This window comes from Geospiza fortis, unplaced genomic scaffold, assembly GCF_000277835.1.
Source record: "Geospiza fortis unplaced genomic scaffold, GeoFor_1.0 scaffold95, whole genome shotgun sequence".
In the NCBI taxonomy this organism is placed as follows: Eukaryota; Metazoa; Chordata; class Aves; order Passeriformes; family Thraupidae; genus Geospiza; species Geospiza fortis.
In genome coordinates, this window is record NW_005054333.1 from 2602432 (window position 1) to 2623303 (window position 20872).

At 40.2% G+C, this 20872-nt stretch overlaps 1 protein-coding gene across 4 annotated transcripts in view; it reads right to left on the reverse strand.

The window, feature by feature from the left end:
* CREB5 (cAMP responsive element binding protein 5) overlaps positions 1–20872 on the reverse strand; it is a 256192-nt gene that overhangs the window by 63109 nt on the left and 172211 nt on the right. For all 4 annotated transcript variants that reach the window (XR_004081797.1, XM_005421728.3, XM_031057622.1 and 1 more), the window contains 2 exons: positions 11154–11280; positions 8939–9049 (listed from right to left, as the gene is read on the reverse strand). Coding sequence is in view for 3 of the 4 variants with exons in the window: in XM_005421728.3 (XP_005421785.2) it covers positions 8939–9049; positions 11154–11280 (238 nt within the window). In the remaining variant the exon portion in view is untranslated. The remainder of the gene's footprint in view (positions 1–8938; positions 9050–11153; positions 11281–20872) is intronic.

Genomic DNA, 20872 nt, shown 5'->3' on the forward strand with positions numbered 1-20872 from the left:
GTAACCTTGGCATTTAAGGGCAGTATTGAGGATATGCCATTACTAAACTTTTCATATTAGTATGAGTGTGAACTGAAATACCAAAATAAAAAGATAACAATATTTCTCGTGACTTGCAAACAGTCCTGGACTTTATATGTATTTCCAGATGGGAAACTAAAAATGTACTCTATGTTTGCACGTGTATATTCAAAGGTGGCTTGTAGTCTAATTTAAACATTCCAGAATAATGTGACCTAAATATAACAACATGAATCATCCATCACTTTCAAAGAAATATCTGGCAATTTTTCATTATGAATCACTAGGGACAGATACCAATAACTGTCACAAAATTGATGGTGGTTGTCTGGTATGATGAATCAATTATAAAAATCATCTGGTATTATTCTGGGGATTAGAGAAAATAATGTATCCTTAAATATTATGTAATGAACACCTACAGGAAGCTGAGTTGAAAAGTGAAGTCAGATAAAGTTCATATGAGATTCTGGAGCAGTTGTCAAAACACCAATGTGCAAGAATAACAGGCAAATATGTATTAAATATTTAGTGCATAAAATGCTATGAATAACCTTCCCACACATGCTCTGTAGTCAGAATGTATGTAGTCTGCAGAACATTCTGTAAAATACAGAATATGAATTCTAAACAAAAAAAAAAGTTAAAACCAAAATAAACAAAATGCTTACCTGTCAGTATCAAATTCTGGAAGGGCCAAATGTTGCCTAAAGGAAATTTTGAAATTCAGAAGTATAAACTAGGTCCTCAGCTGATGCAAAAAACATACAACTCATTTGAAGTCAACTCATGCACGTTTATAGCTGAGGATCAGGGCTAAATTAGAAAAGTAATCTTTGACTATACTAAAATTCTTGACTCTGATATTATAAAAGTAGAGGATAATGAAATTCTATTTTAAGTTGCTTATGGGGCTTGTCTCCTTTCTGAGCACTCATTTTGGAAAACTAAAATGGAGAGGAGTAGCAGTGAAAAGGTGGACATTTGGTTTTAAATAATTTCCAGTAAACTGAATAACAAAACTGCAGGAATCCTGTCTACTGTTTTCTATTTTACAAGAGCTTTCTTTTTTTTTTTAATGACATAATTTTAAGACCAAGCTTTCATGAATGAAAATATACATTATGAAGATAACAATCCTAAATTAAAATTCTTCCCCACTGATATTGTTACAAAATGAAGAATCTGATATTATCTTAAAGTAAGATTTGTGGAACATTTTTTCAATATGAAAAGAGCTGGTTTCACTGTGACTTTAATATAAAAAATGGGGGGACAAAAAAGCACGCCATGAATAGAAGAGGAACATTTTGCATAAATTGAATTCTATTCCTAAATAACCCGACAGTATTTTAGTCAAATCTTCATGCTAATTCGCCTTCAGCTGGTCAAAGTCCATGTTCCCCCCACCTCTGCAATATTCCAGCAATGTCCAGTATTTCACTGTCTTCTTTGAAATGAAGGGAACTATCTAAAGCAGAGTAACTTGGATGTGCTCACATTGCCAGAGTCAGTCCTCAGCACATGAGCAACTAATGGAGTAAAGGCAGCTCAGGTCCCCTGGGGGGCATCCCATAAAGTGGGCTGTGCAGCAGTCAGAATAAAGGGGATGCAGAGTGCAGAGGACACAACTAACTATGCTGCATCCCATGCAGTCTGACTACAGAGCACATTTGGGAAGATTATTTATAGCATTTCATACACTAAAATCTCAGATAAACTTTACTGGCCAGAAATTTGCTAGTAAAAACCAGAGCTGAGCACAGTTTGCTGCGTAAGTGTTTCCAGGGTGGGAGACCCAGCCTGTCCCAGTTTTTAAATTACCTCCTCTGAACATAAATGAGGAGTTGCCTTAATGAACATCTGGAGAACAGTGTATATCCTTCCCAGCACTGAGAAGTGTCACCGGCCATAGCTGACAGAATAAACAACAAATGCTGTGAACATTCCCTCGGACTGCACACAGCTTGTAGCAGGGTTTCAAACATGTCTGTGATCTCACAAGGAGCTCTGCAGGGGTATTCTTTAGTCCTGGTTTGGATATGGTTGACATTATGCGAAAGTAAGTGCCCTCCTGAGATTTCAGTGAAAGCCACGATGCCAGGGAAGCTGATCTCACAAGGCTTCCATCATCTCAGATGACAGAAGTCTCAGAAGATCAGTTAATTTTTGTCATTCTGAGCCAAAATCTCATCAGTAAAGTTCAGGAAATTTCAGGGGCATTAAATCCAAACACAAAGCACCACCGTCATTCAGATTTGAATCCTAAATTTGAGCCTGCACTCCCTGTAAGCTTGAGGAGTTCAGTCTCCTCATTCTCCACTACTCATGAAAAAGTAGCGTATTTCAACAATTATACTGATATTACCAACATTAATATTAAGTTGAAAACAAAATATACATAAATTTTTCTCAGACAGAAATTGTGTTTTCTGGAACTGGCAGCCAGAAATTCTTCTGTGCTTGTTTCAGCTCTTCCACTGACAAATTGTGTGGCCTCTAGTGAGTCACTTCAATTTTCTCTCTCAGTTCAACAGTTTGAAATTATTTATTTCATAGGAAGGCTACCATAATTAATAAACTGCTTCATTAGCTACTGCATAGTTTTTAGAAAATACTTTTTAAGCCTGTCCATAAAGAAGAAATTTATTGCCATGAGAATTTTTCTTCCAGCTCTTGTGTCCTCAGTGGTTAAAATATGGGGCTGGTAAAGTGTGCAAAACCGCCTCCCCCACCCACTTGCCATGAGATGCACTAGCACATCCCAATCAAATGTTGGGCTTAATGTGCAACGGCCTGAAGCTCAAAACAATTTCTATTATTTGTGGATATTGCAAAAATCCTGGAAAATGAAAGCTGTACATATTCCAAGAAAGAGACTGAAATACATCTGTGTGAAGCAGAACTTCCCTGTAATGCAACCATGTTTTTATTTTTGCAGTTTCCCTCCCTGGCTTCACTATTGTAGGGGCTTGCTTTTACTTGCACCAGCACCCACTGACACACAACTTTCCACAAACAAAACCTTTTCTGTTAGGGACAGTCGTGCACCAAACAAATTACCCCTACATATATGGATGTATCGGACTTAAGTTTCAAAACCTTATGACACACAAAAGCCAACAGTTCATCTGTTGAGCTAGATGATAGCCACAGCAAGCAAATACTGGGATTGTATTTCAGTTATTACTATGGTTACAAAATCAGGGTGGACACTGGGGAGAAAACGAGAAAGAGAAAAAAATCTACAAAGACAGTAAATCCTCTAAGGAAAGAGGGTGGTGGAGAAACAGGGAGAAAGAGACAGGGTGAGGGCTGGTGGGTGGGGGAGAAAGCGAGGTCACTTTAACACCCAGCTGAATCAAGGCAAACAAAATAATAAAAATCCAAGTTCTTCTAGGGAAATAGTGCTGATAAGATCACCACAGGATAAAGTGACACAAAGAAAGAAAAATGCAGGGAATTGTTACAACTTGTGCCTGTGAGAAGCAACGCAATTCTTATGCACTCGGGAGAAGCAAAATCAGATATTCGGCACATATTCGCAGCACCTCTAAGTAACAGAACCGCTTTGCTTCTCTAGTGAACTTACTGAGCCACTGACTACTTAAGAACTAGCTCCTACCCAGTCTAGTACATAATCCAGAATTTAGGCATGATGGGTACAAGGTCCTGTTTCAGTAAATAAACCAGAATATTATTATCTTCACCTCTCACAATAATACCTTAATCCACAGCAAGGCACACTGTCTGCAGGCAAAGCTACTGCCCAGGAATGGTTATAAAGCACAGATCAGGAGCACACTGAAAATTTGGCTTTGAGGACTTTGAAACATAATCACAAATATAACAGGAGATACTATTTCAGAATAGTTAGTTTTGTCAACAGTTGCCGAAGCACTGTGGGTTTTAACTATACAACAGTCCCTCCTGTGAAAACACTTCTCAGTTACTGATACAGGAAATTTCATCACAACTCTATTTTTTATTTGGAAGATGTTGCTTTGCACTTTTTTTTCCTCTTATGCTTCTTTCATTGCTTTATTGTGAAGTACAAGACGAGCAATTGCTGTTGAAAGTTCTTCAGAGATGCAACATTTTTTTTTCTGCTCAGCCGTCCAGAATCCATGCAAAGAAAAGCCTTCTGGCCCTGAAGCAGTATGTGCTGTTCTACTAAAATGATTCCATTCCCAGAGAGCTTGATAGGAAAAGATAGACTTCAAACCATCTATTTTGTTCAACAAAGTATATTCAGTCACAAAGTGTGAAGTATCCAAAACTAGAGTTTCAGTGGCTCTGATCCTGCCTGGGCTGCCTATTTCAGCCCCTTGCCTGAAATCAGCATGGAAACCTTGCAAACCTGGGCCCAGAGCAGGAATCCAGAGGGATGTCCTTCCCAAGGCCACCAGCTGTCCCAGCCACCGCGGTTTGGGCAGCATTCTTTGCTTCCACATCCAAGGGCTGCTGCAATGGCCGAGACGAGCACCAAAGCAGGGCTGGGGTGAGAACTTCCACCAGCTGCTTCTCTCTTTGTGCTGGTTGCACCATCATAGCTCATGGGCACATGTTATTTGTAAAACAAAATTTTATTTGTAAAACAAGGAGCAGCAGAAGACTCCATCCAAACTCAGACCATAATCTGCACCTGATGGAAGCCCTGGACCTTTGTGGCCAAGCCTTTCCCATTGGCTGGCTGTTGTGTTCCTGCAGATAGGGAGACATGCTTGTCTTAGAGCCATACAAAAATGCAGCCAGGTCTCTGCAGACAGCTTGGCCTTTCCTCAGGGATGGAGAGCTGAGTGATGCTTGCACTGGAATTTACACAGCCACCAGTAAAATCGGGACCCTTACCTCTAATTAAGTTGAATAAAAATTAGTGCTAATGACACTGCAATTTCTTTCACTTCTCTCCTCCTCTGGCAAAACTGTCGTGCATTCTTAGGTATATTAGGAGGTTTGGTTATTACTTTTTTTTCTGGTTGTGTTTTCACTCTTTCACCTGACAGACACTTTCAAATTTTATTTTTTTTAATTTTTTTGCTGTTCAGCCTAGTAAAGCTTACAAGTCAAAAACAACAGCCCACAGTCCTATGTGTTTCTGATACAGAAATAATATCTTTCCTTTTCTTTTTTAAGAAACATACACCTTCTGTCAGGATTATAGGCACAGCCAAGCTACACATATAACATTTAATTTAAATTTTATAAAACTACCTATCGAGCAAGTGGCAGACAGAAATTGTAAAAGAAAAAAAATAATAGATTAAATTGAGAACTCTGTTTTTAAATTCATTGCCAGTCTGCTTTTTATACCTTTTTTTCAGAGGCCATAAATTTCTACAGGTAAAGATCAATGCTGTGCAAAATTCAGATAGAAAGGCATCAGCTCCATGGAAAAGACCTGCTGTCACACAGGCTTCCAGTGGTTCAGTGCACACTATTTATCTTTCGCTCCAGTAATCCACGCAGTATTGCACTTCCGAGTTCTAAAACCTCCAGTACTCTGAAAGTGCAGAACCAAGCTGTGTGTAGGCAGTATATTAAGGCAAAGGCACTGCCAACAGTTCCAACTTCATCATACTTTCAGCCTACTGAACCACCTGTTAATATGCTACACGTGCGACTCTGCGTATTTTTGCCATATTTTTACCATGTACACTAAGGAGCTATATGTTTCCACCTCTTTCCAGTGCAATATATTTTAATACAAAATCAATGTGTGTTTTTGGTGGGCAGCATTTACCTACTTGTCCGTGAATCTAAGAAGAAAGCAGTATTGATTTAGATGTTCACTCATTCATTTACTAGGACAGTTTTAAAGCATTAGGTGATAACGTAATTGAGAGGCATACTGTGAGGGAAACTGAGATTGCTGTGATAAATTAAATCAGTTCTGGGATGTCATCCACAATACCTTAATATTTGATGGAATGTTCTCCTGAAAAAAATTAAACCAGGAAGCAAGCACCTTGGGTGGCAGAGTGTGGCTTTCCATAAAAGCCAGGTGATACAAGGCGATTAAAATACCTATTGCTTATTATAGAAACATTACATTAATGCCACACATATTCTATATGTGTGTGTAGATCTGCTTGTATATCAGACAATGTATATATTTATCAGACTGGCTTCTATTTCCCACATATAAACCAATTATGAAACAATCAAGGGCGTGAATCTTTTGCCATCTATCAGCTTTCTTTAAAAAATCTGGCATCACACAGCATCCCTACAGATATTATTTATTCACATGCGTTTTACAGAGGCAAGTTAAGTCACATGTGTCACCAAACAGTGTTATGACTGCTGCATGCCAAACTGTGCTTGCATTGCTCAGGTACATGCTGCCACGAGGCCACAAGGATCTGGTCTCACATCTGGATCTCACATTTAGAGGAACTTGTCCCACATTCTCTCACACAGGCCTCCCAAAAGTGCTGATACTCCCATGGATTTGGGCACCTGGTGAGTCAGGCCCAAAGTCCCCTGGCCTTCTCCAGTTACTTCAGTCACTAGCTACAAGCATCTTAGATGACTCTGCCTGGTGTTTGACACATCCCTTCTTCTCAGGGTGGGGCAGCCAAAGAGGGCATAAGCAATGCTGAATGTGCCAGCAGTAATAGCATTAGCAGAATCCAGGGAAATCTGAAATTCTTTCCTAATGCAGGACACAATCTGATAAGGTACTAGGCATCCTCACTTTTAACTTTTAAAGTCACCAGAGTATGTGAAAGCATGAGGCAAAGTGAATCAGTTAACAATAAGAACAAATATCCCTGTAACACAGATGATTGTGATTTAAAATCCATGAATTTGCATGTAAGAAATAATTTTGCTCTGAAAATTTCCTACACTTTTTCTACTTCAGGCAGAGTATTTTTAATAGATTCCTATTCCTCAAAGCAGTGACTAAATGAAGAAGCCTTTTATATTGCATGCATGTTCATACAGAAACAAAATATAAAATTAGAATATAGAAATATAAAATATTTTTAAAACTACAAACCTGCATTTGAAAATAGGAAAAGTCCTGGAACTCTGAGTTATACCTCTTGAGAGTTAATATGTGCAGATTTTTTTCTACTCTTTGAAGAGTGGCAGAAGTAAAGGTTCTGTTTGTTCACTACACCACATTTTGGAACTGATAGCAATTTATTCATACATTAAAATGCCTTCATATATTAGATTTAGGGACAAAACCTGCTTACCCAGACTAAAAGGTAATTTGGATTAAAATACAGTTTCAGTTATTAAAGCACAGAATTCTCACCATATGCACCAATAATTTAATCTTGTTCTTAAGTAGCCTCACACTACCAGTAAAAAAGAGGCAGGGGGTGTGGGGAGAGAGTAAACTACAGAACCTTTAGTCCCCAAAACAGATGCCAGTTTCGGATTTATTCAGCCAAGGAGTATTTAGCTTGGCTCAGCAACACTTGCATTGAAAAAACACTTGCCTATTCCAGAAAGTTTTTAACAAGCTCTGCTGCAGATGCTGTTGCCATTTGGCATGTCACCGTCACTGTGTGGTACAGCAGAGAGAACTCTCGACCACAGGTTTTCCTTGGCTGGAGGAGCCAGCATTTTTGGCTATCCTTCTTCTTCTGGCCAAATGGCTGCATGTTTACAGAATGGGGTTTTAGAAAGAGAGTTAACAGAGGTTGGGTTAACAGCCTAACCCAGACCAACAGTGAGGCAAAAGCATGACCTACCCAACCTAAGAAAACAGAGGTAGAATAAACTTGTATATGTTGTTGCTCTTAACCTAGAGTCTCCTGTATGCACTATGCCTACAGACAAACAGATATTTTTCTTTGCCTCAGGATGGATGACAACAATTTCAAAAGCTGCACCAGTCAAAAAAAGTAGAAAGTTATAAAAATATGTGGTTGCTTAATTTTTGTCGGCTTGATTTCACTCTCTCACTTATGACAATTTTGCCTTGGCAAAGTGCCACTGAAAAAAGTTCAATGAAGTTACTCCTGTTTTTCACTATGATGAGATATATTAAGAGGATAAAAATCCTACAGAGTTAAAACTAAAAACTTCTGTCTTCATATTTCCATTAGACAGCAGCAAATGGCTATTATGAAACTAAAAATCCAAAGCGTTTCTACACTGATAACTTGATTCCAAGGATATTAGTCCCAAATACCTTCACAAGAGTGCATATAAAGCTGGGGAAAACTTACATATATCCACCCGTAGTTTAGTTTAACAACATTAATCCTATATCAGTACATATGCCTGAGACACCTTGATCTTTTAAGATGTAGAACAACTTTAAAAAACAATTTCGTTTTTTTGTTATGACATTTGACTCGTATAAATAAATTGCATTTGTCCAAATTCTGACATTTCTTTTTGATGGGAGCACCTTTGTTGCATTCCAGAAAAAGAAAATATCCCAGTGATATATAGGTAGGTAGATAGATAGATAGATAGATAGATAGATAGATAGATAGATAGATAGATAGATATTATTTTGTATGCTTCTCTGACACACCGTGCTCCTATCTGGAAAGGACAAGGGCTCTGCAGCACACACTTTAACTGCACTCTTTATTAACTGACAATTTTCTTTAGATCAAGTTGTGGAGCACAGATGCCATTAGAGAAACAACCAGGCCATTTGCTTAAATTCTACTGAACTGCACCAAAAATCCCATTTAGCACAGTATGGATCAGATAGTTCATCCTTCAGCTCCCTCTCACCGAGAGATCAGTTAGGAGTAAGAACAACTTGAAAGTTCATAGACACAAAGACAATTTACTGCAGCATATTAAAAAAGAGTATAATGTATGACTAAGAATGAAGTAAGCAGTGTCTGGCTACATCCCCCCCACACTGTCTGGGTAAATGGTATGCAACAGCAATATGAGAAAATACAGTAATTTTAAAAAGTTCTCTTTTTACCATTTTGGCTTCTGAATGCATTGGGGGAACTTGAGGTGAAGCGCACGGATTATTGAGGTTCGGCCCTTGCATCCCCATGATGTTGGAGTTCATTGACATTTGTCGCTCCATCTTTAAAAAAAAATAAAAAAAAAAAAGCTTTGAAAACATCTGGAGACATTTGCAAGAATTTACTCTCGGTTTCTATTTAAATGGACTCAGCTTTATTTCTTCAAGTCATGACTGGGAAAATAACAATCTGTGTCATGAATTGAATATGTGTATGCACGTAGGCGTGTGTTTCATCAGAACCGGCCCTGAAAACTCACAGCCAATTATAAAGAAAGGGTTTCTTTAATAAACAAATGTAGCAGCCACCCAGGTTTGCACTTTTTTGTAATGATTTTCTCCCTTTCAGTATAACAACACTCAGAGTTAAGTGGTTTTAAAAGCATCACTGTATAAAATTGCAGCTTCCCCTCCCGGTGCAGCCCAACTTAGCTTGTTAAAAGCATAAATAAAAATCTATAATCTCAAGCACATGGAAAACAAGTTGGCTGATTTTCCTTCACTCAGACTGCTCAGCTGGGAAGAGTTTTCCACGTCTTGTAAGGGAAGCTTTCGTGCACTGCTGAGATATGAAAAAACAAAGCAAAACTTCTCCTGGCTGTTTAGAGCCCTTTCTGCAAGCTAGACTCACTAGGCTGGGAGGGAGTGATGCAAACAAAACCTAATGGCAGTAAATCCTCTATAAAATAATTTCCTGGGGGGTATTCCCCCCAAAAAAGACAAGCCCTGAACACTGCTAGGCCTTGTAAGGGGTGGTAAAACAGGGTTATGGTGCTGCTTCCAGACAGAGCTGAGCATCCCACCTTGCTTTGAGCCAGTCTGTTGAATTTTTGGCTCTTACAAAAAAGAAAATTTTGGGTCCTTCTGAGCAATCCAAGCAGGGGAGCTATTTTTTTTGTGCCCTGTGGTGAGGAGTTGTCTCCCATCCTCCATGATGCCTGCAAAAATGGGTGCTGGGCTTCAGGGAAATGTGAATACTCCACTCTCCCCTGGTGGAGAAAATGTCCCCTTTCCCTTTCTCCATGGGGTAGGAGCAGCTCCCAGTGCCATCTCCCCTGCAGCCCTTTCAGGAGCGCTGTGGGACAGGAGGAGCAGCCAGTGCTGACAGTGCTCGCCTCCACGCTCGTCCCTCCAGGGCTCACAGCCAGAGCACACCTGCTCCTCTGCAAGGAAAGCTGCCCAAAGGGCTCCCCAGCAGCAGACTGAAGCCACTGAACTTACACTGCTGCTGGATGTTTGTTGCATTTTGGGTTTCTTGGGAATCATGCCAGAAAAAAATTCCCACAATGACACGTCTTAACGTTTTTTTTTGTTAAACTTCCTGATCGATATTCCAGGAGAGCCTTATTGACCAGTTAATAATTAATAACTTATTAATGATTGCTCAAACAGCAGCCAAACCTGAATCTTTGTATCTCTGTGGAGTGTTCCCCTTGATCCAGCAAAGCAAGAACAAGCAGTGCTTTTTTCCCTCCCATGGTCAGTTGCTCTCAGGTTTGTCTTGCAAACTGAGCACAGTGAAATGTAGCACAAACTTCTCCTTTCTCCATCCCCTCTTCCCCATCCTTACTTTTCTCCACCCCTAACCTGCCTAAATGTCTTCTACTGAAAAGGTTAGAAGGTTAAAATAATTTAAAATTTGAAGTTACAATTGTAAAGCAGCTCTTTGGTTTCCATAAGATGGGAAATATTCCTATCCCTCCAGAAATGATGAAAGATGAGCAGCAATTGTTACCTATTTCTCAATAAATGCAAGTTAACGGGCCAGAAAAGTAAATCACATTTCTTTCTAAGTGGTTAGATCCCACACAAAAGGATCATTTAGAGTTCACTGACATAACTTATGTACATTGCTTTTCCAGTTTTTTTCTGAATTCAGAAAAATCTTTTTGTTCCATCACAGGCATACTGATCTCACCTACATGAACAAGTATGAGAATCACAAATTGTAGCTTCATGTAAACTGCTTCTAATCACTCTCACACTAATTAGCATGCCATTAACATAATCAGAAATACTCCAGTCTAAGGTGAAGCACCAAAGAAGGTCCAGCTTCCTTATTACACTGGGTTTTTACAAAACCCAGAAGACTTTCACCTCTGCTTAGATTGAATCAAACACAACACAACTTTCCACTCTGCAAAAAAAGCCAAATAAGAAAACTTACAGGCATGAGTACAGCAGAAGATCCTGGCATGGTAGGGTTGGGCAGGGTGCCTGGCATAGAGGCAGGCATAGGCTGTCTTTGTCGGTTGTGTAGGTGCAGTAGTGAAGACAGAGAACCTGGGACAGGCCTAGAAGAAAGGAAAAGAAAAGAAAGTTGTCATGGGCTGTGGAGACCAAAACAAGCCTTACCCTGCCAGCCATTGGTAGGCACAGGCAGCTCCAGACAAGCAGGCACAGATAAACCAATCCAGGATTTGTCCTCTCCTGCATAAATGAGTGGAACATAAAGTTTTCAAGAAGAGGATGAATCACCTTCCTTATTCTCCTTATCAGTTAAAGCTCCAGCATAGTTCATCTGATATAACATGAATGTAAACCTATCAGCTGGTCTCAGTCTCAGCACCTCTGCACAGCATAGTGGCTAGAAAAAGATAGTATGAAAAGGATTTTCTACAGACAAACCAGAAAAATCTGCTGGCATTAATGCAGTGCTGTAAGTTTAGCCCTCAGGAACAAAAATATCTGGATGATAGTTTCGCAGACTATGACAGAAAATTAACCACTCTTAAATTAATTTTGAAATTGTATCACCTGTAAATAAGCTGATCAAAAATGAGTATTTCAAATCACTCTTGATAATCTCTCCTGTGAAAATGAACCAAGCCTTTGTTCCAAAACAAAAAATTACTAATTTTACCACTTAGCACACCACCACGACACAAAAAATAGGAAAGAGGAAAAAAAGTAGAAATAAATTTAGGGAAATTACATTCAGATTAAGCAGTTTATGCAAGTAAAACATATCAACTACAGAAAAGCAGAGTGAATTATTTTGGCAAAACGGGTTCAAAAGATTCAGAAGGATTTTTTTAAGTACAGCACAGGGAAAACTGCATGTAAGAAAGCAAGCCCACTCACAAAGAAGAATCATAAAATTAATGGATTAAACAATGCTGGGACTACACTTTGAAAAAAGCCTTTAAGAATGTGACCTTGGGAATTATCTAGCAGTTTTTTGTTGGTTTGGGGTATTTTTAGTTTGGAAGAAAGCGTGAGTTGCTTGAAGTTTCGGGTGAATGTAATTTGCTACCTTTTCAAGCTTTCAAACACCTTGAAAATAAAGTTTTCACATTCAGTGCCTCAACAAACACTGAGAGTACAAGTAGGTGTGTTAAATTCTCAGAGAACAGGATACTATTTTGTACAGCACATGGTTTAGACTGTTTATTAGGAAGGAGACTTGCCCCTAAAGGTACAAGACGGACTGGAGAAGAGGGTGCATAATGTGGGAGTTTGAGGAGCCTCTGCAGGGCTATCATAGCAAAAGCCTAAGATGTTTAGAGCCTCTAAACATCACAGCTGATTTAAAGCCTTGGCAGAAGCATCCTTTGCTTCAGTGATCAACCCTCAGCTAGCCATAAAAGCCTCAAAATTGGGCTGAGCTGGTCAAGGGAAGCAGAGTCATAACCCTAGAGGAGCAAGAGGTAAGACTATCCTGCTTGGCCGGAGCTGTGTCACACCAAATGATGGGGTTTTGCCCCTCCAATTGCAAGGGGTACTGGCAGCAATGAATACATACAACCCTCCTCTAACTTTAGCTGTCATTTCCAGCTATCAAACATCCTGCAAAAAGCCCAAAGGCTGTGAGCAGTGGGATACACAGACATCCAGTTTGGAGGGCACCACATCCAGGCTCCCAAACTGTAGGTCCCTGTCTGCTGGCAAAACTACCTTCTTCTGACATACAAGTCTCCTTCTCTTTTGCCAAGACTTCAAACCACCTAATCCCCTTTTCTTAAAAACTCCCCAGTATTTCCCATCCTTGGACTTGCAGTCCTTCAACCCTCATGTCTTCAACCCTGTTTCCCTAGAAACATTTCTATCCCAACAAATGTCACCTCAAAATCCTTGCCTTGACAATTCCCTCATACTAAGGCTCTCTGCTCCTCCCACCCTTCTGCCCTCAGCTGCCCTCTTTTAGCAGCTGCACACAACTGAACCCATCCTTTTGTCTTGGTTCTCTGTGGAGAGAAAAAGCCTGTGTTTTGAAGGATGTTTTAAAAATCCTCCCAGACACATACAGTACTTATTCAGAAGGGGAAGAAAGAAGCCCAAAAATAACAACAAATGTATCTCAGATATAAGGAGTTCTTCCTATTCCTCCCTTGTTATCTGCTGATGGAGGAATATGATGTACTAACATCTTCATATCACCTTAAAAAAACTCAAGACAACATTTTCCAAATATGTGGTGTAATCCTGGGAGAGAGAGCAGTAAGTTCTGTGAGGGAGCATGATTGAATTTCTGGGATATGCAGATCTACAGTTAGCTCAGCGCATGGGCTGAGCCTGGGGTGCCGTGGAGGTGGCATAAGTGGAATGGATGCAGTGCAGGAAAAATGAGCTCAGAAAATATACTCAAAGTACACAGACCCTGACCCTTTCTGCTGTCCACTTAAACTCAGCTGCTCTGTGTACCAGCACTCATTCACACATGAAGACTTGACAAATCAATAGGACAGGGTCAAAATAGTGAGAAAAGCAATTTCAGTGTTCTTTTGAAAAGAAAAAAGTGAGGAGATACCAGGTTGAATGTGAGGAGGAGATCTCATTTTGGTTTTTAGAGGCTGTGGTGACCCCTACAAGCAGGATCCACTTCCCACTGGCCCATCCTCACCAGAACTATTGCCCTGCAGATCAGATGACAAACTCAAACAGGTCTTCTCTACCTCATGCTTTAAAGTCCATGTGCCACGTTGGGGCATTTGAGGGGCAGAACAGAGTGTGCTGCAACCCCAGCTGGGGATGCCCATGGGCTTTCCTCCCAGGCAGTGGGTGGGAGGAGTGGGCAGGAAATGAGGAAGCAATGGTGCATTCTCCTGCCTGACCTGGAATGAGACTGAGATCTGCAGCCCTCTGAGTCCATCAGCTCAGATGTGTGGGAACTTAGATCAATGGAAAAGAATCTGTGGGAACTACACTAGTCAGAGCCATGCATTCAATAAAAATACCTCGAGTTTTCAGTGGGGTTCAAAGTAAAACAAGCACCGTGAAAAGAGCCACCCCCCCCCGCCCCCTTATTCATTCCGAGAGTGCCCTACATACAGACCCTTTGTACAATTCACCAGTTTCCTAATAAGCTTAGGTGTTAGGCTGTTTGACAGAAACTTATTTTGGCCTGACCTATACAATTTGCGCAAGTGATTCTCAAGGGACTGCATGGTTTGGGTTTTGCTTATATGTTCCAGAGCCAAAAAAATTTCCAAAATTGCTTTAATGAGTTTGGGAATATGGGGCATGGGCAAAAGGGAATTATTGGTATTTATTAAAATGGCAAAGAAGCTTCCTTGCTGTCCCCAGTTTTACCTTTAACACTGCTTCATTTTAGGGGAAAGCACATACTTTACACTTAGCAAGAGGGGAAAAAAATCTTCAATTCTTCAGATATTTTTTCTGACTTCACTCCTGCTAGGCTGTTCCCAAGTCTGCTTTTTAAAAGAGGTGCAGAGCAGTCAGAGAAGACTTGCACTTCAAGGCTGAGCCTCTTTGTCGAACAGCCTGCAGTGCTCCTACCATCGATAAAAACGCTACATAATGCACTCCGGATTCCCCCCTCCCATATCAGGGAAACTGACATTGGCCAGTACTCATGGATACCTCCATTGCTCCTACATTGAACACAGGTCATGGATTTATCATGTGCTCCTGCACACTCACTCTCACAGAGCTCAGAGAACATGTATGGCACAGAACCGTATAGACTCAGATAATTTGTCTAAGGCATCTCTTCCAAGGACAACACAATCTCTTTTGTTGTTGCTTTCTATCTGTCAGCAAAGAAAGTCAGTGAGAGTTCATAATTGTTATTTTTTGGTGGACATATTGAATCTGCTCCTCTCTTTGTAAATGCTGATGATGTACTGCCTGCAGACTGTCAATCAATATTGCTGACTGGGAGATTTTCATTCCTTGGCACCTGTGTTGCTAAATAAATAGGGCTGTTGGGCAAACAGCCCACAGATAAAGGACATATAAGATAGAGAACTGGCAGATGCCCAACGTCACTGAAAATCTGGCTACCTGTGAAATTTTTCCAAAATTTTTGGAATTTTTACTGTGTTCCAGCAGAAGCCTGCTGTTGAACATGATGGGGTCTCAGCCAGCATTTGTACATTTTGGGTGTACGTGGCCTGGATAGTCAGCATTACGGTGGCTTAGCAAAATACCACATGTTAGCCAAGCTGCTGTAACTGACCATGTGGATCTTCTTCCTCTGCATGGTCGTGCTAACACCATGAGTCACTCTTATTAACATTTAAACAGATGGGTGGTACCCTGCTAAGCCATGGTGACTCGATCATGTTCCATCATATGACTCTGCCCAATGATTAAAGATAACTCCTCTAATGCAATGAAATATCTAGGATATATACTTCAGTGTCTGCCTCCTTGATTAATACCAAATACTCTGTCTGACATGACGCAATTGATGCCTGATGACTAAACACTACACTTGTCGACTAAAAGACTGGGCTTCCCTTAACTTGAAGTCTTCAAGGACAATTTGGGCAGATGATGATTTGTTGCTGAGGTCTCATGAGAGTAGGTTCCTACTGACCTAGACCATTTGGGGCTATGTGCAAAAGGACTGATACTATTTAAAGGTCTTCTGCTATGGCAAAGCACTCCAGGTCAGTGGGTCTTACCACAACCTCTCTCCTGGTCCTTACTCCCCTGCATGTAACATTCATGCAAGGTCATCAAGAATACCTACATCACAACCCACTTCAGCTAGCTCAGGTGTGGAAAAAGTTTAGCCAAAAGTATACTGACTTGCACTGGAGTAAAGGAACTCATCTCTTGACTTTCCATAGCCTTCAGACCCAGCCAGCTCACACCAGAGCAGCCCACAGGCTGTGCTGTGGGAATTTGCCATGTTAGCTCAGCCCTGGCTGAGGGATTTCTGTACCACACTGCCGTTACACAACACACTTGATCAGACTTTCATCATTTACATATATATGTATAAACATACATCTATCTACATATTTATTACAACCGTGCCTAGAAGCCTTGATTTAAAATAGTGAGGTGGGTGACGTTCTGCCCCAAAAAGCTTGGAGATCAAGGAAAAAATGAGGGAGAGTGAGTAGAAGCAATAGGGTGACAAAGGTGAATAAGGCATCAATGATATCATTATGACCAATGTAATGAGGAGCAATCACTGCATGCCAGCAGCCTGGATCTTTTCAAAGAATGTCATTATGTGAATGTGGTTTGGGTGACTTTCAGGCTGAAGCCCCCAAGTAGCCTACCATACTGAGAATAAGCACAGCTGGCTGCAGTCTACCCTCTGAAAGTTCATTGACAGCCAGGTACTGTCACAATTAAACTTTTCATTGCAGAAATTAAGTTTCCTGGAGCATGTGTTTCCACAGACCAGCTGCAAGCTGCTTTTACAGCAGCTACTGCAGCCAGAGTACCTGGCCCAAGTGCTGTCCTGGACCTTCAATATTTGAATAATTCAGTCAGAGGCAAAGACACGGAGAGGATGTTTTAATCTGAGAAATGTGTTCTGACTGGAGGGGCTGCCTCATTTACTGCTTGTCTGCTGTTTTTTGATCCACACTGCTATTATTTAAACCTATCAGTCTAACTAGTGCATTCCTTATTTGTGATCCATTTTTTCCCACTCTCAAAGTAGGGCAGTTGTGTCTAGTTTCAATTTATCCAGTTGTCATTCAGAGGAGGAAAGAAAAAATAAACACAAGGGAAAGCAACAGCAAAGCACCCGACCAGTACTTGGAATACCTCGCATAGCTGCAAGGGACCTCACCTGACCTGCTGTATCCCATGTTTAACGATGTTTTAATCACATCACCACCAGACAGCCAAGCTTTCCAAGAAGTGGGAGGTTTGTGTCACCAGGATCTTTCAGGGAGTCAAAGCATATTCAGGGGAAAAGAAAACTGGCACCTAGAATTCATGGCTCCCTGCCAACCTAGTAAAGATCCTTGTTTGTATTTCTCAGATAATTCAGACATCTGCATGATGTGGGCAGATTATTATTATCAGTAGCAGACATTTATACTGTGGTGGTGCCCAAAGGTCCCAGTTGGGACTGGGACCCCATTGAGCCTGGCACTGTACAAACACAGATAAGAGACAATTCATACAGAGCATGTTTATATTCTAGGGACACAAACCAGATGAAAAGTAGAAGAAGGAGATAGAACTCACAAGCAAATAAATATGCTAAAGAATTGGAGACAATTTAGAGGCACAACTCTGGTTGCCTTTTTGTTTCTTTGTATGTTTTTTTATTTCACTGGTATGCTCAGAAATGACAGGACCGAGAAAGTTTGCAAGAGAAAGGGAGTAGCTAAGACTGAGACACAAGAAGGGCAACATTCTAGAGAGTGAAAATTGTGGCTAATAACTTAGAGAATTTGGGAAGCATCCAGACAAAGCTATGCTTTCTGTAGAGATTTTTAATGAGGTGTGCATGTATCTTCATATATTTTTTACCTTTAGGTATTTTCCCAGTGTTGGACAAGATTTCTGCCTGGGAAAGAGAAACCAGCTGATGGTAAAAACACTGGCAAAGTGAAAGTGATGCTTGACACTGTAATGAGAAACTGGAGGACTGAGATAAGATAAGGCTAAGCTTCAAAAAGTCTTAAAGACAAGAAGCTTGATTCAGAAGTGAAGGGAAAGCCCATGTAAGTGTCTCAGAAGAGCTGGCACAATTAAGGTGACAAGCTATACATCAGCACAGAGGAAGAAGGAATTCAGCAACAAACATTACAAAAGGAGCAAGATGCAGCATGCAGGTGTGAAATGATATGAAACAGAAGCCAAAAGCAACTAAAGAGGTGTTATTTCTCAATACAAATGTCCCTCAATATCACCTGGGGAGAAGCTGTCCGTTGGAAACAAAGCAACTCCATCAGAAATGTATTCTTGATCACTTGTTGTAATACACAAGGACAGAACACCAAAATGAAGGGAAAGAATAAGTAAAACAAACAAAGATACAACCAAAAGAACAAGTCAGAGAATGAATATATATATCTCCAGTAAAATACTATCATCCCGTGGAAAAATGCCTTCAAAATGTGTTAAGAACTCTGTACTTCTCATCCGAGCTTGTAGGAGAAAAGCCCCACAAATCAGCAGCCCCATCATGTATTTAGTGAGCCAAAGTCTATTTAAAGTTTTAGTCAATGATAAATCTTGCCTTTAGAAACTCCAGTTCTGCTAATGCCACCTATATTTCCTGAACACATGTTTAAGGAACCTCTGCAAATTCAGCACAAGTACAAGGACCAGCAGGTCCTTGGAAGCCTCACAAAACCCATTAACATTTGCCTTTTGGCTCTTACAGGTCTTAGAAACTGCTGGTTTCAATCTTTCTTTCCCTCTAAATATTTCACTGGGTCTTATTGCATGACCCATTACAAGAAAAATAAGAAAAGCTAGAATGGTTTCTTAGACTATAACCTCCTTGGAGAAGTTTATGTTCTGTACAGTGTTATGCACACAGCTGGAACTCACAAATGATATGTGAAGGATAATGGCATAGTTAAAGCAAAACAGGGAAACGCTGCAAAAGGCAGGTTCAAGGATTGTAAAGAACTACCCCATATAAAAACACATTCTTGCATTAAAATAAGAAAAAAAAAAAGAAGTAGGATTAACCCAAAAAACTGCAGCATAGATATGATTTGATCATAAAAGCAAGCAACGATGTCAAACTGATTCTGCTGGCACCACAGCCTCTCAGCTCAGACAGAACCAAGCTTAGTTCTTCAGGTAAACAAATGATTTTTCAGCCTCACAAATAAAGGTGTCTTATTTTTCATTGAAAAAGTAGGTAGCTATAACACACAAACACATGAAATGGCAGCTGACTTAAAACCAGGAATAATAACAGTAATAAAGCTTACACAAACACTTTTTATCATGACCATTCTTTTTAAAATCTGGGCTTAAGATTCCAGCCTGACAAGCAAAATCAAAAAAATCTGAAAATCTGAGGCTCGCTGAGAAAAATATCAACAGGTTAAACAGCTGGAAAGAAACCTACACACAGCATCCAGGTAAAGTGACAACTAAACTCTAGTAACTCTTCTGCCAGGTTTGGGCCATCTAAAGGCGCTGGAGCCCTCATTTGCTCAAGTGACTGCTTTCACACACGTGTTACAGCCGTGCAAATGGATTTTATTTGACCTTCACAACTTTGTATCTGAAAGGGATAGTAGGCTGCCAAAAGGATGTAGAAAAAGCACTTTTTAAAAGAGTTTTAAAGGGCTGAGAGGGTCTACAGGGAGCTCTCACTGATTGCTCACTACCAACCGATTTCTATACTGGAAATGAGGTAAAACAAATTTCTCAAAATTGTCTTTCTATTTACCATTATTATTTGGACCAGCGCAATTTAATAGAAATACTAAGATAAAAGAGCTTTGTAAACCCACTTTATAATAAAAATATTTTGAAAATCTATTTGAAGTGATTTATTTTTCTTTTTCTTTTTTCCTTTTTTTTTTTTAACTTCCCAAACAATGCAGAAGTTTGTCTCTGAAAATAAGATGGTGAATTACAGCAAAGTTATGAAAACAAAGAACCAACAGTTTCTCCAGTGCAGGCTTGTTACCATGAGCTAATAATTCCAGACTTTAAGCAAGCTGAGCCTCTTTTTTAATAACTGCATGCCTCTAGGCAAAGTATTTCTACTAAAAATTATTGAGGCATGGAACAAGGCAAGGTGTGTGAGCAAATGTTGGATTGTTCAGCTACTAAACCAACTCCTATAGCAATGAGCCTGCACTGAACTGACAGATTATTTCTCTGTATACACTTGTATAAACATACTGCTTAAGGTCGAAATCTGTGTAAGCTTTCTTTTCAATTAAAATGTCAAAGATGACAGCACATGTTTTCACTGTCCTTCACAGGATGATGGATGCTGCGGCAGCAGTTTCATGCCCCCGTGTTCCAGAGATGTTTGCCTGCCTGGGTGTCTAAGAAAGATGTACTTGCTGATGTCTTCATGTGCCTGCAGGCAGACAGCACTGCTGTACTAATACTTTGGGTGGCTTTACCTCTCTTGACTTTTTCTTCCTCAGCATTGCCCCTGTGGGCCCCCACATCCGACGATGTAAAAGTTAGAGCAGAAAGGTTGCCATGCACAAAGAGAAAAGGGAAAAGGGTCCTACATTAATTAATCAAATTAAGATTGCTAGTTAAGTGAAGGCTTTAAATTGCAGGCCAGTTTCTGGTCTTGGCTAATTCAGTTAGGTCCCCACAGAAAAACAGCTGCTATGGGTACTCAACAAAAAGACAAAGTAGACCCCAAAGGAAACTTCCAGCAATTTAAATGTAAAATAATATTAATTAAAAGGTGATTAATCTGAATCTTCACTCTTCTTCAGCTCCATATTAATAAACTAATAAAACTGTAGTCATCAGTTTCTCATTCATGCTCATCAGTCTAGAACTAGTACAAAGATAGTGCCTCCAAGTGCTGCTGAGTCTCGAGACCATGTGCCAGTACAACTCACAGCACATGCAGCCCCAATGCTATGGCTGGGCACAGAGCAGAGATTTGATCACAGTTTTGCTAGATAATAGATTGACTAAAGAAAACAGCCTAAATGAGAGAAAACCAGTCCAGCATCTGTCACTGGCAGATTCCGTGTGTCTCCTGCTGACAAG